The 27856-nt window shown below is 26.7% G+C and overlaps 1 protein-coding gene across 4 annotated transcripts in view; it reads left to right on the forward strand.

Moving 5' to 3' along the window:
• Positions 1-18383: 18383 nt before the first annotated feature.
• The window catches only part of LOC135930845 (D-2-hydroxyglutarate dehydrogenase, mitochondrial-like), a 49892-nt gene continuing 40419 nt past the window's right edge, over positions 18384-27856 (forward strand). For 3 of the 4 annotated variants that reach the window (XM_065467637.1, XM_065467632.1, XM_065467639.1), the window contains exons 1-2: positions 18384-18483; positions 18522-18624. In XM_065467637.1, coding sequence (XP_065323709.1) covers positions 18582-18624 — 43 coding nt within the window. In that variant the 5' untranslated portion in view covers positions 18384-18483; positions 18522-18581. The remainder of the gene's footprint in view (positions 18484-18521; positions 18625-27856) is intronic. The other variant, XM_065467633.1, reaches the window with a different exon arrangement.

Raw genomic sequence — 27856 nt, forward strand, 5'->3', positions numbered from 1 at the left:
ATATCTCTCTTTTCCCACATACGTTGTTGAAAAACCAATGAAATCTAATTATTAAAGTTTTCGCACCCCACGTTGTTGAACAACCACTGAACTTTATTATGGTTTTCACACCCATGTTTCTGAGCAACCAATGAAATCTAATTATTATAGTTTTTATTTCTAACAAATGTTTTTCTTTCTGCTATTATTAGATTGCTTGATCTCGAATCTTATTAATGATAAAAATAAAACTCCGATCTCTAATTGAGCTCGATTGCGGATGAATTTTCTAATGATGAAAGCCGTTTTTCTTTATGAAGATTTTGGTTAATTAACAACTTAATATTTTACTAAATAAAGATCCTTAAATAAAAGTTAAAAGTAAATCTTTAATAAGAATTTAATTACAACATCAACATATTATCTAGCAAATATTCGTCTTAGTCTCTAATCTTGTTCTTTGAATTTTTTTAAATTATCGTATCTTTAAGCAACTATTTGTATTCGAGTTTTTAATTTTAATCTTAGCATTTTTTCAATTATATTATATTTTTACAAATAAATTTATTTAATCTTCTCAATTTATGTTTCTTTTCTTTTTCTTTATCATATTTATCTCCAGTGATCAATTATAATATTCTAAAATCTAAATAATCGTCTCAGTTAACTTTTGTTAGATTCAATTGGTTTCTAGTTTACCAGTAACTTCTAAATATAAAATTCTAAATTATCACCTTTAAATAACTATTACATAAACTTCTTTATATTTAATCTAGTATGAATGATACTTGAGATTAACTGAGCTATAGTAAAATAATTCCTTTCTTTAACATACGTCTTTTAAGTTTGATTTAAATAACTCTAAATATCTTTCTTATCTAAAGTAGATCTAATTTTAAACGATAAATTTTCTTCTTTTTTTAAAAAAATATGTCCTTTAAATTTTAATTACATTTCTCTAAATATTTTTCTTGCCATTTTATTTTTGGAATTTTGGAATTAGAATGCATTTTGACAACACTCCTTGTCCCCATGTAACCATTGCCTGGCATTAGACAGAAATTTCTTAAATTACACATCCTCTCTTTGACACCAATGTTGGAATGGGAAATCTAAATAAAAAGATAATACAATAATTAATAATAGGAAATTTAAAACAATAGCATAATTTCTGGATTCTTTATTAATCTCTATTAATTATAAAATAATAAATTATAAAGTAAAATATATTAAAATTAAAAATAAAAATTATCAACAAAAGTAACAAAAATAAAAGTTAAATTATATCCACAAAATCTCAATTATACATCTTTTCTTCATTTACATAATTTATAATAATATCGTAATAATTTGAATAATAAATTTTTTTATAAAGGTATTTATTTGAATAGTATTCATTTCCATATTACAACATAATCCTTGCAACAGCAGAATCTACACAACCATTTGCGTTGAGCATATCACCCAAATAACAAATCTTATCCACTTTTCCCAGGGCCCATTACAATATCCAAACCACCATTTTCTAGGTTATCAGTATTATGTACCCCTTTTATGCACGTTCTAAAAGGACATTCTTGCTAACATAAAATTTCCCTTTTCCCGCTACAACTATTATGCACCTATTTCTGGCATCTGATACATTGGATTAAATTTCTAGCAACTCCTTTCCCACATACATCACATGGGAAGTTGCCGAATTCCATCATCTTCAGATTATTCCCATCAATCATCATCTTTGTCTTTGCTACATTCATTTACAAGCCCTTTGCTTCCATACCCATCCTCCATCTACTAATTTTATCCCTCAATTCTCCCTCAATTCTCCCTCACCTTTTGCCATTAATACAAGGTCATCTGCATATAACAGCTCCCAGCGCAGTCCTTCACGCATTTCTCTAGCCATCACATCCCTTACTAAGATAAATAATAATGGACTCAGCACTGATCTTTGATGAAGTCATACCTTCACTTCAAAGCTTTTACCATCTCCATCATCTGTCCGTACAGCGGTTTGTGCTACCACATGCATTGTCATCACTACCATAAACAGTTATTTTTCTGCACTCGATTTTCTCAAGGTCATCTAATAACCTTGCTCGCACCCTGTCAAATTCTCACTCCAAATCAACAAACGCATAATACAGTTTCTTTTCCCTCACAAGATATTTCTCCTGTATTTGTTTTACCACGAATTGCATCTGTCGCCTTTCCCCGATGTAAAACCAAATTGTATTTCATCAATTTTAATATGTTTCCTTTCCACTTCTCTAATACCCTCTCAAATACTTTCATTGCATGTTCCAAGTGTATAATAGCTCTGTAAGACCCGCAATCTAAAGTTTCCCCATGTATCCTGGAATAATTACACTTCTTTGCCAATCCTCGGGAATAGTCCTTTCTGTGACAATTTGATTGGCTAAATTCATTAACCATTCAATCCCTAAGCCATCACCTTTAAACATCTCTGATACCACTCTCGTTAAACCCGCGGCCTTCCCTTTTTTCATCCTTTTCACTGCTCTCTTAATTTGGTCCTTGCTAAATTTACACCCTGGACCTTCTATATTATCCCATTCATTATTTTCGTTAAAAAGTCCTTCCATGTAAATCTTCCAGGTGTTCTTAATATCACTACTATCAATCACCATTTTTCCTTCCATATTTTCAAATATTTAACACTTACCACATCCTGCCTCTGCTATCTGCTATGCTATTTGGACCACATTTCCCATTCCTTCAGCGCATTTCATTTCTTTAGCAAACTCCTGCCTTTTTTCTTCTTGCGCAATCTCTATTAATTTCTTAGCATTTCTTTTCGTCATCGTGATCATTATTTTCTTTACTATTATACAATTCTTTGAAGCACTTCCGTTTATCGTCAATAGCTTATCTTTGGGTTCCACCACCATGTCTCCTGATGTTTAGGCGGCCCTTTCGTCCATCCACATACTTCCTCATTTGTCTTCACCCAGGCTTACTTCATGGCTTCCCACTTGTCATTTACCCTAGATACTTGTGCCATCTCCGCCTCTCTTATCGCCAATGTCATATTGAATTGACAACATTTTCCTCCTTTAATTTCCAAACCTTCAGACTTAGCACAAACTTTTTTTTAGTGTCCTGGAGCCTTTAAAAATGAGATATCCTATAATTAATCGGTTCTGATCAATACATTCCTCTCCCAGTATCACTTATTTAAATAAAGCAAGTAAGTAAAATGGCCTCCAATCCTTACAGATTTGGCTAGATCCTTACAAGAGACATTCATTGATCAGGATCTCCCAAGATTCGCAGTAAAATTTTTCATGGGTCCAAGTCCGGCCCGGTCCATATTTAATTTTTAAAAAAATTCCTAAGCCCATAATAAGTTTCAAAAAAATTTCCCAAGCCCATATCTTAAAATTTAATTTATTACATTTAATAAAATTAAACAATGTTTAAACGTATTTAAGCAATCATTTTGTTTAGAGTACCTAGATTTATTATTATTAGAAGAAAATATTTGCGATATATTTGTAATTTTAAATAAGCTAAATTTAAATAAAAAATTCCAAAAACTAACCCGGCTCAGGTTATAATAGTAGGCCAATGAAGATCTCTGGTAATCGGATCTAGATATAATTCTTTATAATTTTTTTTAAATCTTAGATCAGATTAGAGCTCTATATGGGACATGTTTTGTTACCCGGCCCAACTCAAAAAAAAATAATTTATTTATCCGTTGAGTCCACTCCGAAAATTTTTTGAAGAAATTTAAGCAGATTTTATAATATTTTATTTTAATAATCTAATATTTATTTCAATAATGTCTTTTTCTGTTTTTTATGACCTTTTATATAAAATACATTTATTTATTTTTTAATACATTAATTTAATTGAATACAATATATCATTTTATCTTTTTATTATGCCTTGAAGGTATTCTATTACATCTATTCTCCCTTTTTTTTGGCTCTCTATTTGGAACGGTATAAATTGTTTTCTTATTCGTATTGGATAACGGCTACCTGTACTTTTGTTCTCTAACACGGTTTGATCAGTCGTGTCGATGTCACTCTTATCATTTATGATGGCATCTTTGGTTATTGAGTCTTGTATCGGATCAATATCTTTTGTCATCAAGGCTTGTATCGGCTCAATATCTTTTTCTATAGAGTTTTATATAGTCATTAATTCGAGGTGTTATTTGTATCGGTTATCTTTCTCTTCCTTCCTCTCTATTGTTAATATCGGAATCATCGAACCTATGTTTTAACTATTAATATGTCTTCTCCATAACCTAATCTAGTCTCAGCTATAAACGTCATTGGACCTGTTCTTTTAACGATGATACCTGGTATCCAAATATCTTTCTTAAAATCTTTTGCACATATTTTCTCATTTATATTAAAAAAACCTGGTAGCTGAGGTATGTATGGATGTGGATAAATTGGTTTTATTAATTGTAAAGGTCCTATGGGTTGAAATTTAAACATCATTTTGGTGATTGTTTAGTGGTTATTTGTGGCGTATTTCGATAATTAAATAAAAAATCTTGTATTTTATCATAATCATTATATTTTTTTTAAATTTTTTAAAAGTTTGTACTAGCCGCTCTGCTTATCCGTTGGTTCTAGGGTGGTACGGCGCACTATATACATTTCTAATTGATAATTGTTTGCAAAATAAACTGAATTCTCTACTTTGAAAGGGGGGGCCCATTATCCGTAACAATCGTATTGGGGTAACCAAAAATAGCAAAAAGTCTTATCAATAATTTTCTTACTTCAGTAAAATTATTAGTCGATAGTTTTTGTATTTCAGGCCATTTACTAAAACTATCTATTATTACTAGATATGTATCTCCGTTAATGGGTCCGACAAAATCTAAATGAATTCTTCCCCATGGTTTATTTGCGGAGGGCCATTTCCCTATGATTGTTTTATTTCCAGGATTATTTGTCTGACATAATTCACAATTCCTACCGTGTAATTCGATATCTTCGTTAAATTTGGCCACCAAACATTCTCTTGTGTCAATAATTTTGTTTTAGTATACCCCTGATGCCCCATATGTAAATAGAGAAAATATTTATTTGTAATTTTTTTGAAATTATGGTTCTTAAACCATAATATACATCCTGCTTCCGTGAGTTCATTTCGGCGCTGGAAAAACGGTTTTAGATTTTCCTCTATTATCTTCGGCCACCCAGTTGCAATGTAATGTGACACCTTTGATAATACCGGATCATTTCTTGTGTGTGCTTTTATATCTAACGCTGAAATAAATTGTGGAGCATCGGATACTATTAAATTAATATCTAACTCTTCCCAAGTTGATGGTTCACCGTCAATTGGGAACCGGGATAGCATATCCGCATTGCTATTTTTTTTCTTCCTTTCAGTTGCAATTCATAATCATAATTGGCTAGTAATAATGACCACCGTACTAATCTTGAGGACATATCTGTTATTCTTTTATGTGGATTGAGTAAAGATATCAGTGGTTTATGATCTGTAATAATAATAAAATGTTTGCCAATTAAATATTGTTTAAATTTAATTAGTCCAAATATAATTGCTAAAGCTTCACGCTCTATCTGACTATAATTTCGTTCGGCTGCATTTAATGTTCGAGACGCGAGTCCAATTGGTTTTTCTTCGTTGTGAATTATATGAGATATAACGGATCCTATTCCTTGTTGCGATGCATCCGCAGCTAGAATTATCGGTTTTCCCGGATTATAATGTATTAAAATTGGTGTTTCTGATATTAATTTTTTAAAATTATTAATTACTATTGTTTCATTATTCGTCCATCCATGGCATGTTTTTTCGTAACAATCGATGTAATGGTGGGGTCATCGTTGAACAGTTCTTTATAAATTTTTGATAATAGTTAATTATACCGATAAAAGCTTGTAATTCTTTAACGTTTTTCGGTAACGGTGCGTCTAAAATTGCATTGACGTTTTTATTTGTTATTGCGATTCCCTCTTCGCTAATGGTATGACCTAAGAATTCAATCTTTTCTTTAAAAAAATTACATTTTTTTAAATTTAATTTCATGCCGTTTGTTTCTAACGTCTTTAGCACATTTATCAAATTTTTTTTATGATTCTCAATTGAATCCCCAGTAATTATTATATCGTCCAAATATACCGCTACCCCGTATAATTCTTTTAATAAAGAATCCATTGCTTGTTGGAAAATGGCTGGCGCTGAGGCTACCCCGAACGGAAGTCGTGTGAAGCGATACAATCCACTCGGCGTGTTGATCACTAACAGCTTTTTTGCCTCGTCATCTAGCTCTATTTGAAAATATGCTTCGGATAAATCTAATACGGTATATTTGGATCCATTACCTAGTGTGGCTAATAATTCTTTAATTCTGGGTAAAGGATACATATCAATCAATATATTAGCATTAACCGTTTGTCTGAAATCACCACAGATTCGTAAGGATCTATCTTTTTTCAGTATCGGCACAATCGGAGAAGCGATATTCGAGTATTTTAGCCTTTCTATAACTCCTATGGATTCCAGTCGTTGCAATTCAGTTTCTAGTTTTTCCTTCCACGCAAATGGAATCGGTCTGCTTTTAAGACATTGAAAGTTGGGGTTGGGTTTTACCGATAGCTTTGCTTTAAACTTTTTCAGTAAACCTAACTTCTTAGTAAATAATTATAAATTTATGTTCAATTTTATCCTCCCAAACCTCATTAACTGTATTAAATTTATTTATTTTTATTAACTTTAATTGGTTTATTAAATTTCTACCTATCAAATATACCATTGTTTACAATTATAAAGGCATGATATATAATTTTATTCGTATAATTAACGGGTAATATACATTTACCTTGAATCTCGATTAATACATTATTATAAGATGTTAAAATGGTATCCGTTTTTGTTACTGATCTTTTTAAACGGTCAACGTCTTTTATATTTAAAATGGAGACTGCTGATCCTGTGTCAATTAAAAAGTTAATATAAATTTTATATATCAATAATTTCACCTCAAATCTTGCTCGCGACTCCTCTGAAGAATCCCAATCCTCAATTTTTTCTCGCTCCTTTTCTGGAATATCTATCGTTCGAATATATTCTTTCTTAACGTGCTTCCTTTTACATACTTTCTGTAAATGTCCTTATCCCACAATTATGACAGATGGTATTTAGATTAGGGCACTGCGATTTTATGTGATTTTCTAATCAAACTGGTTTATACTTATTATACTGTTACCTTGTTAATGTTGATATTTTATTTATCTCCTTTCCTGCAGATAATTTTTCATAAGAAATCATTTCTGCTGTCTCCATTGAAGTAGCGATTTGTACAGCCTTTTCCCATGTCAAGTCCGGCGTGTTGATTAATTTCATTAATATTTTTTCATTAGTAATTCCCTACACTAATTTATCCCGTAATACTGTATTATACATCTCTTTGAATTCACACGTCTTTGCTTTTATCTTTAATTTATTTATATATTCTGTAATTTTTTCTCCTCTTCCTTGTTCCGTTTAAAAAAAAATAATATCTCTCCAGCATATAATTCGTTTTCTTCGCATAAGAATTTTTTAATAGTATAATTATATCATAATATGATATTTCCTCTAATGTCTTTGGCAAACACAACGTAAATAATTTTGAATAAACCTCAAGTCCAATATTTGCTAATAAAAATGACATTTGGTCTTCTATTTTGGCGATTTTAAAAATGAATTCCATCTTTGATAAATAAACTTCCATCTCACACTCCTTTATATTAAATTTCTCCATTTGAAACTGCGCCATGTCGTAATTATATAATATTTTATTTCAATAATGTCTTTATCTGTTTTTTATGTCCTTTTATATAAAATACATTTATTTATTTTTTAATACATTAATTTAATTGAATACAATATATCCTTTTATCTTTTTATTATGCCCTAAAGGTATTCTATTACAATTTTGTCCGCTCAGGCTAAAAATTAAAAATACTAATTAGGCCAAAGTTCGCCCGACTTATTTCATACAGATCGGATTAGGGTGTATGCAAGTAGAATTGATTTACACATTTTCAAAACTTTTTTATATATATATATGTTAGCGGCAATGTGTTTTTTCCGGTAATGTTTTATTTCTCCAGCTCTAATTTTTTAAGCGAGTTTTTTTTATTTAAAAATCTCATTTTGCCAGAAATGTATTCCATCTGTTTGGAATACCTACCCTATGGAATTAAACAAATTTGCCATGAACTCTTAAACTTAATATAATTTATATTCGTTTTCCCATAGACTTTCTATATAAATTATAAATGACTCAGGTTATTGGCAAGATTATCTACAATTCATAAGATAGGTATTTTAAAAATTCTGAATTTCCTGTAGAATCAGATTTTAAATTAAAAACATATGCTCAAAAATGATTTAAAGGTGAAAAAATAACACATTGCCGGAAAAAACACATTTCACTAACATATATAAATTTTTATTTTAAATTTTAATGAAATTTGATGGAATTGAATTAAAAAAAAAATACTTTTATAACTTTTTAAAATATTAATAATCCCCTTAAAAAATAAAATTTTTCCTTACTTTTTATTTTAAATCGTCAAAAGGCGCTTGAAAAATTATAAAGATAAACGAAAAAGTTAAAAAATTTTAAATTATGGATATTATTCAAAATAAGTGTTTAATTAAAATTATAATTTTAGTTAGGAACTATACAATTTTTTTTATAAACCAAGTTCAAATCCGTCAGACCTGAATAATATTTTAAAAATATGCACAAGTCCATTCGGCCCAAATATTTTCCCGAATTATATGTGAGAGTCCGACCGTATATGAATCAGAACTGTCCATCCAGGATCAAATACAGATAGAAGTAATTATTAAATAATCTAAAAGATAAAAGATTTTTGTATCTTTTAATAAATAAGTGTATATCTTAGATAGATACAAAATAATTTTTATGGAAATCTTATCCACTTATTATTTATTATATTATTTATAATCTCTAATGACACTTGATAATAAAGTTTTAATTATTATATATATTACGTAATTTATGATATTAAACACCTACTCTTATAGGTTGTGAATATAATAGAGCAATGCTTGCTTTTCTTAAAAACATCAAACTGAGGGGAAAAATAATTAAAGGAAATTAGGAAAATTAAAATTAATAAATTTAAAATATATAAATGGAAGTTAAATGTAAAATTAGATTTCTTTATATAATATATCTTTCTAGAACGATCAATATTCTTGACATTGCCTACAAATAAATTCAATCATATATAGCATGATAACCATAGTTAAATTGGAATGTAATTACAGTGACCCAACAATGAGAATAGAAAGATGCATAAATCAATTAACAGATGTACTCATAGAGAGAAATACGATATGTTGATTGCATCAGCTAGCTGAAAAATATTAAACAACGAAATTTTATGGTTTATTAAAGCAACTACTTCGAAAAAATAAATACCTAATACATTAATACATATCACGAAAACCGTGATATATTATTTATATAAATATTAAATTTAATGAATAATTAATAAACAAAGAGATATTATTAATATAATTTTATTTTTATTTATTTTTTAAAAAAAAACTTCAATCAACATCTAAATCATCCCAACATTACTATTTTATATCCAGTAAACTTTAAAATGGCGATCGATGAACTGTGGTTTAAAAATACATTTTATTCCCCTTAAATAAATTAGACAATTATTTTTTGAATACGACAAAAATTAATAAAATATTTCAAATTACATATATCTGCAGAAGAAGTAAATTATATAATAAAATCAACATAAACAATTCGATATTAATATTAGCCTACTCATCATTTGACTTTTTATGGAGTCAAAATATATAATTTACAATTAAGGGTTTGTAGGTATTTGTCAAAATGTATAAAATGATTAACATAATCAGAGTTGCCAATCGCTACTTTTAAAAGTAGCACGCTACCGCTATAGCTATTTATTAAAAAAAGTAGCGCGCTATTAGCTACTTTTTAAGCTACTTTTTATAAAAAAAATTTAGGAACAAATTTGTTTTTTTTTGCTTATAATGTTATTATATAGTAAATATATAAAAATCAACATTTATAAATATTAAAATATAGTTAGTTTTGAGTATAAAAAAATTTATGTAATAAAAATAAATATTTATGGTAATTTATTGCATTTTATAAGTTTTTACCTAGTGTTATGTGTCCAACTATCTGCCACATATATATGATATCTCTGATAACTCAACTATTAGAGCATCTTTTATCACTTTAAAGTTATCTTCTATTTTATTCATTAGTGTCTGGCGACATACAATTGTTGTACCAGGGGATAGAGTTTTAATCATCATGGTAAATGATGGATTATCAACCAAGGGCATTGGCTGAATTATAGCAATTATAAAATCAACAATAACTTTATCAGCTAATATTTGAGAAATATTGGCATTTGAATTATTAATTGGTTTGAATTGAATTAGTCTTTTTGGATGTAGAGTCGCCTATACCAAAATTATTTAGATGTTTCTCCATTACCTTTATTGGCATAAACAGTCTTATATAATAAATACTATTAGAATGTAAAAATTAGAATTTACCTTTAGGTGTTTCTTGAGGTTATAACTGGATTGATTTGAGGAAATATTTTTTTTTACATATTAAACAAATAAATTTGAAGCCAGTGGTTTTTATGTTTATTTTAAAAAAAATTTCAAATCTAGGGAATGGGAAATTTGTATTATAGCTATTAAAAACATTTTCTTCCCTGGAATCTTCCATTTCATAAATATCATTTTCTGAATCACTTTCAACGATTTGGATATCTATAGGCGATGACATTTTAAATTATTAACACGTGATTTAGGTTTATAATACAAATAAAAATATAAATTACAAATTGAAAATATATTTCAATTTCAAAATTAAATAATAAATCATAAAAATAATAATTAATTAAAATATTATATTTAAATTTTCATGTTTATACTTACCTTCCAAAAAAAGTAGCGAGCTAAAAAATTAAATAATTACAAAAAAAGTAGCCGCTATTAGCTATAGCTACCAAAAAAGATAGCGCGATAAGTAGCGCGCTACTTTAACAACTCTGAACATAATAAATATGAACCAAGAATCATAAATTGAATCGTCTAATAATTTGCATATAAGAATTGGTATGTAAATTTATAAAATAAAAATGAATGTATATTTTAAAATATAATGAAAGTAAATAAATAAAAAAAACAAAATTAATGCAAGAATACACAAAAAAAATAAAAGTTTAAGGTAAATTTGGCACAAAAAATCTCAAAAAAGTATTAGTAATAGGCCAAAATATGGATATTGTTTCTAAGAGACAAGTATTTACCCCTGTTGTCATAGTCCATGCCAGTTCCTCTAATTAAAAATTACTGTTTGCAAGGGTTCAGCATCTATAAGGACAGGATATTCACTGAACAATCCCAACTCATACCTATTCCCAGGGTTGGCAAGTCGGTCAATTGAATTCCCTTCATTAGTTATTCATTTTTATTTATAATGGTACTCCCTTCATATATTTTAAAAACAATAACTTAAATTATCAACACTTCACTACCAACTATCAAAAAAGTTAATGTATAAGAGTTATTTTTTATAACATGAATAATTTAAAACACCACATTTACAAAGAATGCATTACTATAGTAGTTTGGCATGAATATGAGCTTTATGGTAGAATGTCTAACAATTTTAAATTGCATTTAAAAAAAATAGCAGAAAATTATCCAGAATAAGTTTTATTTGTAAAATAATGACTATGATTGTATACAATATATAAATTTGGTCGATGTTTAGAAATATCATTGTATTTCTATACTAAAAAATGAAATATTTTTTTACAGAACAATATATCTGTCCTATTTATCCAAAAATTTAATAGATATCCCATCAATAAATTAATCTTACACCTAGGTTATTCCCTCAATGTTTGCCCCTCTTAAAAAATCGGAAGCAAATTGCACCTACCCTCCCCCCTCCCTCTCCTGGAGACGCTGCGAGAGCTTATTTTAAAAAGTGAATTTTTTGATTTGTATATGGGTTTGGCTAAATAGAAATGGTAAATTAAACTTTCAGCATATTATAATTAAAACTTCATCTAAAACCTATTTTGAAAGATATGGAAATTAAAATAATTTAAATCCATGAAAATAAAATCCTGGTAAATAATATTTATAATTTATAAAAAAATATATTTATTACTTTTTTTATAGGTGAAATATTTTGAGAAGAAAATCCAAGAAAGCAAGACTCAAATAAAAAGCAACTATAATCCTGGTAAATAATATTTTTAATTTATTATATCAAATAAATATCATTCATTTATTAATTCAACCCATATTCATTTTTAGAAGAAAGGGTAAATTATATTTTTTATTTATAAAAATGATTTTTTACAAGGGCTAATGTCAAAAAATAAATATCATTCAATTCTTTCAAGTAAATTAAATTATAAATGCTTATATTTTTTTTACATTTAGAATACATCAATTTTAGCTTCTGATGATATTCCCACTCTTTATAGAGCGTTGAACCTAATATTGATTCCTCTTCAGGTTTAATAAATTAATATTTTTAAAATTATTCTTATGTTTTTATTTTAGATAACAAGCCCTGTTTTAAACTCTCTTAATGATTGTACAGATGCTGATTAAGCAACTATTATCCTGGTATATTATTATTTTTTATTTATTAAAATTAGTTTTTACTATCATTCAATTATTAATACAGCCCATATTTATTTTGAGAAGAAAAGCAAAGTAAGGGTAAATAATATTTTTAATTTTATAAAAATGAGTTTTTACAAATCAAACAATCATCATACACCCTTAGTTTACAAAAAGTATAACATCAATAATTTAAACTTTCCCATTCCAGCTACACACATTCAAAATTATTATAAATATTTATGAAAATAGTTTCAAAACACAAAAGATTAACCCTACCTATTTTTAAACAAAAATGTGGTATAAAACAAGGATGTGCCCCCCCCCCACCTCCACCCCATTTTCAATCTACTAATTAGTGACATCACATATACCAGTACAAAATGTAGAGGTTAATGATGCTTACTACCTTAAGGTACTACCTATCAAATTTGAATTTTGTTCATTTTTCATTTGGATGGGCACTACCAAATATATTTATAATATATATTTAAAAAATCGTGATTTTTGGGAAGCTTCTATGGCCTAGTAGGCAAGAGCTTGGCTTACTAATCCCATGGTCCCGGGTTCGAATCCCGGGAATGGTCATGTTTTTTTTCTTATTCTAACTTGGTGGTTCCATCCTTAGGGGGATAATATATAGGAGGCCGGACTCGACCACGTGATTCAGTATTAATATATTAAATAATAAGGGTCTTATTAAATTTTAATAAATTTTGGTCGGTATTTAGCAAATTAGGTTGGTATTTAGAATATTTCCATACATTCACTTGGTAGTAAGCATCATTAACCAAATGTAGACTGGCTAAGCTTCGCCGACAACATATATATCATTATTGAAGATGTCACTAACATTAATTATTTTAACAATAGTCTTAAATAATATGTGAAAAATCAGCCTGATAAAAATTTTAAAAACTATTCTATCTTTCCTTTCCTTCCCTTTTAATTTCTTTTATTATCTTCAACTTTCTCAAACTTTTTAATTTCCTATTTCTTTCTCTTTAGCTTCCTTTCCCTTTAAATTTCCCTATTTTCTTTACATTTACAATACTTAGTATGATATTTTTTATAATTTAAATAAATTATATATCTATTTTAAGCATCCTACGTATTTTTAAAGCTATCCATTTTGCCGGGCGGCACAATATGTCCTTTTATCTCTGATGAATATTTTGTCTAACTAACAGAAAAATATCCAAAGTACATTATTTTTAGTATTTAACTAAATTAATATATCAATTTTTAAGGATCCTACTTTTTTAAAAGCTTGCCTTTTGTCAGATCCACAATTGCTCTATTCTCCATGCTGATTATTTTGTATAACTCACCAAAAAATAAGTACATTATTTTTATTATAAATAATTTTATATAGGATTTTATATCTATCCAAAAAATCGATATATATATTACAATATTTTTTTTATTCAATTAAAATTATATCTTAAGGATCCTACCTTTTTAACAATACTCCTTTTTATTCTTACTAATTTTTTTGTATAACTCAATAAAAAAGACAAAACGGGGTTTTCTATCTTTAGGATTTTACATTTATTCCAAAACAAAATACATACTATGGTATTTATATTATTTAAATTATTCTATATATGTTCACAAGGTTCCTATTTTTTTTTAATTTGCCAATTGGACTCTCCGAATGGTATTTTATTTTAATCCTACCTTATAAAATTAACTTGAGAATTGTTTTGTTTTTACTTTTAACTATCCCCATCTTATTTCCTCTTTATAATTGTTCAAATATTGATATATCAGTCATTAATAATGTACAAATGCAAAATAAACCTTTAGAAGAACATGATAGGCTTGATAAGTCCCCAAAAAATTTTTTTTGATTATAGCTCCCTAACTACTAGAAATATACTTCTAATATTGACTCCTCTACAGGTTTACAGTATATTAATGTTTGTTTAATTTCAACAATAGTTTATATATATTTGTGGCTGATTTCTTTATTTATCTAGGCTAATCCAATCTGAATCCCTCACATTGTTACAAAACATGATGAATCTATTATTAAAAGCAAAGAAAAAAAATGCCGATTCAACAAACGCCTTACCCGTTCTAGAGTTACTGGTGGCCAAGATAATAAGGAACTGTGAACTCCTCTGGAGGTTTATTTTGTTTTTCATCTAATGTTTTTTATCTATATGTTTATTTTATATTCACCCACTTGCCTCCAAATGATATTTCTATCACCACTACCACAATCCCTATGCCACCTCTGCCTAATTTTTAACAAATATAAGCATTTAATTCCACTATCATTCACCTCACTAGGAGTTAATATAAATAATACTTTATCCGATTCCCTGTGGAACTTTCATGAATATTTAGAGGGATGTTCAAACGTGAATGTGTAGTGCGGCCAATTTCATTAACATAATTAATGGGGAAATATGCGGTTGTCATGGCCTTTATAACAATACTTACGACAGTTTTATGGTTGAGTTGACAATGTCGTTCATGATTTTATTTTAGAGGGGGATACCAAAATGACACTTTGGCAGAAATATTATTTGCGTTCTTCTTTTACCAGTAGCCCAAGGCCTCAGCTTTATCAGGACGCAATGGGTGTTGTACACTTCTTTGGTAACCTGTATTCATTACTTTCACCTACAACCCTAAATGGGATGATATTATACATTAATTATTTCCTCTGCAGACGACTGCCCAGATTTATTTTGTCGCTTTTTCCATCAAAAATTAAAATGTCATAAAGGATTTGCTCTTAATTTTATCAGACACACAAAATAATAATTAATCCTCATCATTTATTTAAAAAATTACCTAAATTTATATGGCAAGAAAAACAAATTTATTAAAAAATATATAAATAAATTGTATATAAGTTTCATTAGTATTGAATGACATTTTTGTAATTTAAATAGATAGCATTTTTTTGTACTTAACATAAAGATTTAGATAGCCCTTATCAAATTTTTTGATAAAAGGAGTTAACCAACTAATTGGTAAATCCAAGATTTCCCCTCATGTGATGATAAATTATTTAGAAATTTAACTATCTCCGGGTTTGGGAAAAAGTTTTGAAAATTAATATGGGTTGGACTGGGCTTGGAAAATATTCCTCAAGATTAATATTTGCTAGCAGCTGACTTGGGAATATCTTTTACAAATTATTATGAGCCGGGCTAGGAAAAAATTTTCAAAATTATTATGGGTTGAGCTAGGCTTGAGAATTTTTTTTAAAAATTATAAGGTCTTGGACGCTTGGAAATTTTTTCCAAATATTATGAGCTTGGACCTGGCTTTAAATTTTTTAATGTTAAATGTTAGTCTTATGTAATCAGTAATATATTTACAAAGAATTTTGATTTTGGGTAAAAGCATTTAAATATATTTTTACTCAAAAAATAGTTTCCACCCTTAGTCCTAATGGGTTGGACTCAATGACATTGGTTGGACTTGACCTAAATGGGGTGGGGGGGGGGTTTAAAAATAATATAAATTGGATATGATTTTTAAATAAAAGGTAACATCTTTCTTAAAAAAACGAATAAATTTCTCATTCTCCGTCATTTTTGACGGGCTATCTTTTATTTTAAGTTTAATTTCTAAAAAATTGTTAAGTTTAATCATAATTTAATAAAAAGTATAAATATGATTCCCAAGTTTGAAATGTAAGAAAGTCAAAATGCCCCAAAGACATAGTGCTAAGTAAAAATTATAATGTCATCAATAAATCTTTACATTAGCTTTTATGATATTCAAATATTGAAATATGATGTTAGAATTTTGCAGTTTCTCCATCCCACCCTGAATAACAACAAAGTTATAATATGTCATATAATTAATTAATTCTTTTCGAAATATTTTGTGAGAAATTTTTTAATAACACCATACTCAATCCAAAGAACTAGAGGATGCAAATTGATCGATTAATCTTTCTATTAGCTTACATCTGATACCCATCGATATCTTATGCATGAATATTTATCCCTCCCTCCGCCCCCCCCCCCCAAAAAAAAATAAATAAAAATAAATAAATAAACAAACTCTTCCATACCCCTTCTGAAAAGATGAGCATCAATATAATATTGAGCATAATAATAAATAACAAATTTTTGGGAAAATTATAGTCAATGTACAATTAAACTCCAACTTAGAGGGCAGTACCGCTATCAAATTACTCAGGAATATGGCTTTTGATTTACCAAAATCTATTCAAACTAAAGAAAGTAGGAGCATTTCGCGCTCTGGATATATTTACATTAGTACAAAATTCAATTATTTTCATACTATCGAGGGAAAATCTCCTTAAATTTTGCATGATATTCATAGAATGTAAAGAGTATTATGTTTATGTTAAAAATATTAGCTAATGAATTTTAAATGTTATATCAATAATAAAAATTATTAAAAGTGTAATTTAATTAGCATTAACAAGATGATATTGCTAATCATTTTAAATATAAAAAAGGATGAAATAAAAACTCATATTTGAATTATATACTGATTTATATGATTCCACTTAATTTATAATTCTGATAATGATTATAAAACTGATGTTTACTATATAATTTTGATAATGTTTTTGGAATTAGACAAATAATTCTGTGATATAAAAAAATGCAATAATTACAAGAATTCTATTGCATAATTTTATGCCTTACCTCCTCCATTTTAAATTACTAATGTCAAAACATATTTTTTTAATCTAACTAGAGAGGGGAAGGAGTGCAAGGACTCAAGCCCTCTGAAAAATTTGAAGAGTTTCCTAAAAATTTTGATTTTTTTTATGCCAAATGTAATTTTGAAAATGTTAGCTAAAGGTAATTAATTTTGGATAATGTGAGCTAAAAAAAATAATCTTCAATAATCTTAGCTAGAAAAAAAGTAGGTAATATTGAAATAAAAAATTATTTTTGAGCTACCTGAGATTGTAAAGGCTAGTGACACCTATTATAAATAGAATAATTGCAAACACAATATTTCTATATCCATAAAACTCATAAAAATAAAAGCAGGATAAAATATATATTGAACCTGCCTCACCCAATATTATACAAAATCATAAATTATATATAATCATTATAGCCATATCTAATTGACAAATATAGTATTATTAATGTATAAATAGTACATTATAATATATTACCACATTACTACAACACCCTTGCTAAACCGGGAACAAGAACTCGTAAGTTCACTCACCATTATATCGAGAATTTATTATTAAAGAATATTCCAATTAAATATATGCTAAAAATTTCTGATATTCGTTTTCCCATTATTTATAATTGAATAAAATATTTAGCTTAAAATTTCAACCACTGTTAAAAACATAACACAATAAATCTAAATAGTAGTATGTAAAATCTGTCAGGTTAATTGACAGGATAGGTTAACTCTATTTTCTGATTTTAAAAGGTTAAACCTTTATCGCCTCACATTTTATGTTTAAATTTTTTAAATTTTTATCTCATAAACCTAATTGCTTGATTTTGCTTAATCATTATCATACATTGCCTACACATGTTAGATACTCAAATATTGTGCGCGGCCCATATAATTTAATTAACTCAAAGGATATTGATTATTTTAAATCTTTTCTAATTTCTGGACAAATTGTAACTGATGAAGCAATTATTGAGAGCTATAATATTGATTGGCTAAAAGAATGTAAAGGTTAGTTTCTTAATAGGCGTTTTTCAGATTTTTAGATTAGGATCTAGTAAACTTGTTTTGAGGCCAAAATCAACTTATGAAGTTTCCAAAATTTTGGATTATTGCAATTCTAGGAAATTAGCTGTTGTGCCTCAAGTAATAGTAACACAATTTTTTTTATATTTATGTACTAGGGAGGCAATACTGGTCTTGTTCATGGAAGTATTCCTGTATTCGACGAAATTATTATATCGATGTCACAAATGAATAAAATTCTAAATGTCAATCCACTTTCAGGTTGAGACATTTGTGTCTATTTTATACAATATATGTAATTTCCATAAATACTTGTTGGCTCAAAATAAACCTAATTTTATAAATATCATTTTAAGCTTAAGTCAAAAATTTTTAAGTTTAGTCCAACTTTGATCTAGGAAATATATTTTAAAATTTATATTATTATCAATTTTGGCATATAGAATAACTAGGTTGCCAATTGAGACTTTCTATATTAATTTCAAAATTACTCACAAGCATTGCATCGAGCATATATAAGATAAGATAAACTATTGAGTGATGAGCATGATTAAGTGATAGTTAGAATTACTTGTTTTGCAAGCATTGGTATTTTCATTCCAATTTGGACATTTAGCTCAATAATGCTGGCAGAAATAATTTGAGAGATGCTTAGGATCTGGCTTCTCATTTAAAGTGTTTTGCTTCATGAGAAAATAGTTCCTGCAATTTTATATAAAATTTAGTTAGCTTAATACTTCTAAAAAAACTCAATATGATAAAGATCTAGTCAAACTAAAAGGTACTAAATTATAATTGATTATTTAGAAGAGAAGAATTAATATAATTTACAGATAATAAATATAATATCCCTAAGTGCATTGAATTAGTAAATATACTCTATATTTTCAAAAATTATGAATTATTATTAAGGCAGTCTTGCTTGCTAATAAAATTCATCAATGTTGCGAAACAAATTAAATCACATTTTTATTCTTTCTCATTGTTGAAATTTGTATATCAATTTTTTTTTGTTAGGATTATTGAATAATTTTGTATTACTAAAAATTGAATGGCCCATAAACATCAGGTGCATCTCCTGGAAAAATTAAGGTAACTATAATGTATCTAGTTACACTTTGAACAATGTAACTTATTAAAGTAACAAGTTATTAAAAAGTAACTTTTATTTTCCATGTTGTCAGTAAAATAAAATGTAGTGTTGTTAAAGTAACTAGTTCAAATTACATTTTTGCAAAAAATAACTGTAAATAATTATATTTTAAAAATTGTAACTAGTAACTGTACTGTAACTAGTTATATTCTTTGGAATGTAACTGCCAAAAGTAACTAGTTACTTTAAAAAAAATTATGTATAAATCGAAATAATATATTCTAGTTTAATTTTATTTTTAATATGTTTTTTTAAAAATAATATAACTATTTATTAAAATAATACTATATCTAATTCTATGTATATAATTAAAAGAAGAGAAATAAAATAAATAATGTATTTAGGTTTGGTTAGGCAGGGCTTAATGACCCATGTATAGATATACATTTGGATCGACAAATTTTGATTAATATTCTTTGTCATAGGTAGAAGCCTTTTTTGGATCACCTGTGATTAAACATAACCTTTGCACATTGTTTTGAATAATTTTAGGGCTTGGGGTCCAAATGATCCACAGGTGTCTGAGACTACCAGAACAAACAAAAGATTATTAAGGTGGTTATATTTATTTGTTTTTGTATTTTCAGAGAGTTGAAATAAAAAGATCTGGCAAAGCAATCTACACATGTATAATTCCAAGCGAGGGGTATACCTTGGTTCCAAGGGACTAGCTTTGTACTATATTAATTTTAATAAATTTAAAATTTTGTTTAAATGTCTGATTGTGTTAGCAAAGGATATGTCCAAATAGATTTTCTTTTCTCAAATTGTTACATTGCTGGGTTTTATAATTTTGTAACCAAATTCAAGTAATAAACCTATTTTTTAATATTATATTTCCTTACAAATTTAGCACAATATTATCGATATTTTTTGCCCTCAAGTTGCTGACAATATTTATACTCTGGAATTTCATAAGTTATAAATGTATTTTTTTTTAAATTTTACTAAATTAGAGCATAAAACTTTATATAAGGAAAAACAAATTTAGATTATTTTGGAATTAAATAATTTTTGTATAAAATGCTAAATTAGTCTTCATTAATTACTAATAAGAAAAGACAGAGACTATGAAAGAAAAACGAAATATTATAATGCAGATATCAAATATCATTTCCTTCAACAAAAGATTAATCAAATAACCATAATTCTATAGGCTAATTTAATTTTTTGAAAATTGGGGAATTATCTAGGGTATTTTTGTCATGGTCCTCTTGTTCAGGATTTTTTTGCCTTCTAAAAAAATAGGTAAATTCTATGATCTAAGGTAATGCATATAAAAAAATAAATTATCTAATACCCTTCCCTTATTATTCTTATTATCACAATTTTCTTGACAAAAAAAACTCCAATATTATACTGCTCTATTTGAATTAACATTAAAAAAAATATATTTGCAATAAGTTTAAAATGAATATTTGTAACAACTATATATATTAATATCATATTTACAAATATTTGAGTGAAAAAATTATTAATAATACATAACCTGAAACCCATGTTTAGAATTAATAGACCATTTTAAAATTTATAAGAGCTAGAAAGTAACTTATAATGTAACTGTATCTAGTTATATTTTTACCAATGTAACTAGTAATTGTAACTAGTTATGTTTCAAAAGTAACTTTAACAACACTAATAAAATGTATCCAAATGTTGCAAAAGCTTCAATCAGAAATTTTTTAACCTCTAATTATTGAATATTGAAATATTTTTATCATTTAAAAAAAATGTGTTTATTATAGTCTAAAATATTAAATCCATCTTCTTAAACATTAAACACCAAAATGGATTATTTCTCATATATATTTTGAATTATAAATAAAATTTTGGGTCATTATTTTATAAGATCAATGCATTTAATTTTGGTGAATATTAACTATATTTATCTAATGGATAATAGTTTTATTATTTCCCATTCATAAAAATTATTTTATTACAAAAAAACACCTATAAACTTAATCTCTTCTTACCATTAATAATACAGATTCATTTTGCACCCTTTAATCAAGATTATTTAATTTTTGATTTTGTATAAAAATACTAATTAATCTTTTTAACCAATTCATTACTATTCTCATTCACCAAAATAAATTGCGATATAAATAAACTTATAAATTACCTTTTAAAAAATATATTTTTTAAGATAATAAATCAATTTTTATTAAAAAGAATTTAAAACAAAATATGTTTATTCAAAAGAAAACAAATCACGATTATAAAATATATAGCTCATACAAGGAAAATTTAAAATAGCGCATACAATGAAAATTTAAAAAGTAATAGTATTAATCTTTCTTTGGTGATGACCAGGAATTCTTTAAATATTTTAAAATCGTAACGTAAGATTTCAAAGCTAATTTTTTGTATGATCAAAAATGCCTTTGAAATTTTTTGGGCTCCATTGGTGAATGAGTTTGATTAAGAATTTCGCCTCTTTTCAGAATGAAAAGTTGTTGAAACCACAATTGTTATGGATATATTGTTTGTGGTTAAGTGAATGTCAATGCATGTAAAGTCCAAGTATTTGTGTTTTCGTATAGAGTTAAGTGTATCCAATAGGTCGAGAATTATTTATAACTGAAGTATTGCGAGGTTCAAGATGTGAAGGAACATCTGCTTTGAATTAAATGGTTTTCTTGTGTCTCATATACTTGTATCTATTGATGTGTCATCTTAATTTGTTTTTAATATGTACATCTTTTGTTTAAGATTTGATAATTTGTTTTTTAAATATTAAAAATTTTTTAAATTATTTTAAAAAAGAAGATATTTAAATTGAGTTAACAGGACTTAATGATCCATTGAAAATACAGTTGTAATTCCATATTTCGATAGATATTCTTTGCAATAATTAATACTATTAACTCTCTTTTGAATAGTCATTATTGAAGTTTATAATAAATTTTTTAAGTGACTGTATTTGTTAGTTTTTGAATTTTATATAGAAAAGGGTCGGGTAAAATGATCTATGTAATCCAAGGGGTATACTTTTGTTTCAAGGAATTAGGGCTCATTCCATCTGTCTGGGCCAGGGTGAGGCTTTATGGTTCCACTAAGGAAGATGATGATTTTATAAGAATTTAAAATAAATTTGACGCAAATTTGAAAATTGTATAGACACTTTTCTATTTATGTTAATGGAACTTTGACTATTCTCCTTTGAATTTGACCACTTAATAGTTTATTATGAAACATATTTATAGGCTCAGCAAGTAAAATTATAGATTTACAATATGTCGGTTTTGTTATTTTATATATGCAATATGTGAGTGGCTACACTAGCCTTTATAATATCAGAGGGCTTAAAAATATTTTTTTTTTAAATTACCTGATTATTTTTCAAAATTATTTTTTTAAAGGTATTTTTAAAAAATTTCAAATTTTCAAGGAAATTTTCAAATATTTTAGGGGATCCTTTAATGACGCTATTGCATATATGATTTTATATGTGCAATAAGTATTATTCAAATGGGGTGTATAGGGGCAAAACCTCATGAAATCGATGCCGCTAGAAAAATTTGCCCACGACCGCATAAATAATTGCCAGTTCGCCCCAGTGTCCTGCTAATTTAAACAAGACTGTCTTCGTTTTTGAAAATTTCTCATGGATCGCAATACAAAACGCGAATGCTCAATTTGGAATAGCCAGGCATAAATCAATCAAGGCAATATTTGTCTTGCAAGATTATGGTCGCTATTTTGTGTCTTAGCTACCATGTACGTCAAGGGTACCATTTGTCCCATATTTTGCGGTATAACTCCAGAAAAATTATTCCGCAAAGGCGAAGCAAGCCTCATCACCCCATAATCCTAGATTATGTTTTAAAAAAATTGATTATTTTTTGCATTTTATTTATCTCCCCAAAAGACATGTAAAAAAATTTAACGCATATCTTTTTTTATTAATTCGTGTTTAAAACTTACTAATCCGATTATGAATGTTTATGAATATAAGGAAGATCAAACCCTTATTAGATATATGATAAAAAAGATTTGTAGAAATGATAGACATACATATTTTGTTTTTTTTGTGAGTGACTATTACTTCTAATATATATATATATTAACCCTAACCCATATCTCTCTGGCTTGGATCACTAGCTACTCACCGTATTTTTTATATATTGTTTAAAAATATCAGTTTCTAAAATGAAAATTTTATTTAATTTTATATAATTTATAATTTAAAGGCAAATTATCTAAATATTTATAACTTATATATTAAATATTCAAAATAAATAGACTATTTATTTAAAGCTGAATTATTTTTAATGATTGAACTTTTTCAATGTTAAATTTCGAAATTATTCACATTTGGATTGTAATTGAGCTTACGTATGATAAGATAAATTTTGAGCGATGAACAATGAAGTTAACTTAAAAATCGCTCGTTTTACGAGAGTAAGATTATTTCCTCCAATTTGGACATAAAGTCGATGGACTGAACAGGATACGAAACAATATATCTGGCAGGAATATTATAATATTTGCTTACTATTTCGGACTTCAATTTAGTTTTTACAATTTTTGATAAAATTAAGTAAGCTTAATACTTCCAAAAAAACTCAGTTTGATAAATATTTAGTCGAAGGCCAATATAAGGGAGACTGGGACTAGTTGAACCAATTTTTGTGTAGGTATTATAAAGAACAACATGAATCAATATCTATAATTATTTTTAAGAATAAAATCATATTTTTAAAATTTTTTTGTAAAAGTGGAAATTTTGCCCAACAAGCCCTAATAGCGGGGTTAGGCAAACCACTTCTTCAAAGGGCTTCTTAAACCATTGGTTTTTTTAGGCTAATAATAAAGTGAAATGCATTTTTATTTATTAATAATGATATGTTTAGAATAACTTTCTATTGTTTTATTGTTCAAAATATCATAAAACTTTTAAATTGAATCTAATTATTTATAAAAATTAAACTTAATTTTGGTTAATTTAATAAATAGTTTGAACCAGGGATGTGAACCCAGACCAGGATCTTGAACCCTCCAGAACCATCGTATTTTGGCTGTACCCGAACCCGGACCCGAACTTTTTTTAAAAATGAAGGGTTCTGGGTGTCATAATAAAATTTTATTAAAAAAATTTTAAAAATAATAAAATTTTATTTTATTAACTTTTTTTCGTGGAATCATTTTTTTCGCGTAAAAAATGTAAAAAGAAACAAACCATAAATTAATTTCAATAAAAATTGATTCCGCCAAAAGTTTAGAGAGATCTAGGAATAAATATACAGTATATAAAAGGAATTTATAATATTGAGAAATTTAGCACATTAAATAAATTTCATATTTTTATAAGAAATGTTTATGCAATTAACTATGGATAATGGTGCTAATCTTGTAAGATCAATTAAATTATTAAATAAATGTTCACTGGAAGAGAAGGATAATATAGACGATGATGATGATAATTATGACATAAATGAAATTAATTTACAGGAGATAATAGAAGATTTCTCCACAAATATACATTGCATCAGATGTGCAGCCCATACTCTACAATTGGCTATTAATGATTGCCTAAAAAATATTCGCTTTAAAACTATCATTGATAAAGCAAGGGATGTTGCAAAATATTTAAGAGCTCCCACAATTGCAAGAATATTAAAATCGATAAAAAGGTCAATGGCAATATTAGATTATACAACACGTTGGTCCTCAATTTGTATGAGCCAGAACGTTTAAGTTTGAAGATTTCTATTACTGATTGCATGTGAAGTCGTTTTGTCGGAAGATGATTGATACCAAATAAAGGACCTTACTAGTATATTTCCTATAAAAATAAAAACTTTAAGATCACAATCATAATAATTATGTTTATCTGATTTATATGGCATATATGGATTAGATGCCGATTAGATTTAGAAAGATTTATTAGTCCTTTTCATATGAAATATTAAAAAATATGAATTGAGAAAAATATTGTTGTATATGCTTCTATATATTTCTCGATATTAAGTTTTATTGAGTATTGAGCAAAAATAGATTGCTAAAGACCATCTTAAGGATTTATGGTATGCGCAAAATTCCATTATTTACAACATATTGGATGCTGTTGTAGTGATAATAATGAAATGATAGCAACATTAATTGAAATTTTACTTTTAGATAGAGAAAAAAACATTAAATTATCATCAAATAGAAAGGAGGAACAAAAATTACCTATTACATCTTTAATAGAAAAGTTCTCAGGTAAAGAGAATAAATAAGGATATGAATATTTTAAAATTCTGGGAAGAAGATTCTTCAATATAGAATTATATATCTTTTGTAAAATCGTCATGGCTGTACCGGCGACACAATAATTTATGTATTATAAAGATAACTATCTACTATAGGTCAGCATAGAACGTGCATTTTCTTCTTTGAATTATATATTGTCTTATTTACTTGGAAATCTCAAGGATATAGTATATATTTTAGAAAATTTTATGATTGTGCGATTGAATAAAATATTTAAAATATAAAATATTTCATTTTTAAATATTTTATTTGTAAAAGAATACATATTGATTATAATAATAAATGAAAAAAAAGTTTATTTTGAGTCATTTTTTTTATGTTTTCTAAACCCAGACCCTTTTTTAAATTTTATTCCTGTCCCGAACCTGGACTCTTTTTTTGTCGAAGGGTTCACATCCCTGGTTTGAACATATAAAATATTTATTGAAGTTTAAACATATAAATGTAGGACTATTTATAATTTTATTGGATTTTCATTTTCACACCGTATGTAATAATTATAAAAATAATGATTCAATGAATATGGTTTAACAAGCCCCGCTGGATTTAAATTTACTAACCATGATTGAAATAATATCTAGGCATAATAAATACTCGTAAAACTTTCTCAAATGATAAAAGAATGTTATAACTACTTATTTATATATAAATGATTATATATTTTAATAAAAATTATAATTCTGCCATATAAAAATCTTTTGAATTTTAAATCAAAATTTAATTTCTTAAACAAAATTTTTAATAATTAATCATTTCAAAAGATTTTTTGCCTATAGATGCATACTAATAAAAGCTATATTAGAATAAAATTTAAATCTTCTAGTCTATTTAATTTTAAAACTAGATTGTGGTTTGCCAAGCACCGGGGTTTACCTAACCCAGTTTCTTCTACTTAAATATACTTAATTATTTATAAGAAAGAAATAATATAATTTAAGGATAATAAATATATTGTCCTGAAATGCATTGATATTAGAAATACATCTTTTATTTTTAATAATTATGAATTAACAATTAATGCAGATTATTTGTAGGATTCGTATTGGTTATGAAATTTATCATTGAGCAGAAGTGGATATAATTTTTAATTTTTATTATAATGTGAGAATTAAATTTTTTTAATATTAGGGTTAATATTATTTTGGTATCAGTTAAAATTAAGCTACTATGAGTATGTGCAGCTCTGGAAAAAATTAAGGTAACTATAATGTAATTAGTTACCTTTTGCTAATGTTATTGCTGGTAAAATAATATGCATATAAATATTCTATAAAGCGCCTAAAAATATGTTTAATTTAATGTTTTAAAAAATTTAATATCAAAAAATAATATACATACAGCGCCAACTAACAGATTTTTTTATATATAATTTATAAATAATAAATTAACTTCGGTGTCAATAAGATAAAATATATCTACATTTAAATGAATATAAAATATATAAAATACATTTAAATATACAAAAAAATTATAAATTTCAAACACTCTAAAATTGTTGTAAAAATATCTGCTTCATTTAAAAATCCATTAATTACGGCAAAATTTGAATAATTTTAATGATATATTTAGCAATAAAGCCGTAAAATATATTTACAATTTTTAGCTAGATGTAAATAGCTATAGCATAATGTTATTATTTAATAACAAAGATTCTTCTGATTGCAATCGCCCGCAATGTAAAACAATGTCTAATAATGTTTCCACCAATTGATTTTCGAAAATTTTTTTCAAAATATTTGGACAGCTTTTATAATTTTCATTCAAAATATATCTTTTTAGAGGTTCATAATATTTTAAAATATGGCGAGTATTAGTGATAACCATTTGATAGGGACATATCGTAACTACTAACCATTCCATATATTCTTGGTCAGTGCTTGACATTTGTTGAAATAGGAATTAATTATTGCTTCTTCATAATTTGAAAATATAGGGTTATGCAGATGAATTGCTTTTGCTCAAAATAATAAATAAATTAATTATCTTATAGAAGTAATCCGGATGATTTAATTAAGTGGGGAATAAAATTTTAAACTATTAAAAAATATCCTCCTTAGCCCCCTCCCTATCCCCTGTCCCCCC

This window comes from Gordionus sp. m RMFG-2023, chromosome 1 (genome assembly GCF_954871325.1).
Source record: "Gordionus sp. m RMFG-2023 chromosome 1, tfGorSpeb1-WG-v2, whole genome shotgun sequence".
Taxonomy (NCBI): Eukaryota; Metazoa; Nematomorpha; class Gordioida; order Chordodea; family Parachordodidae; genus Gordionus; species Gordionus sp. m RMFG-2023.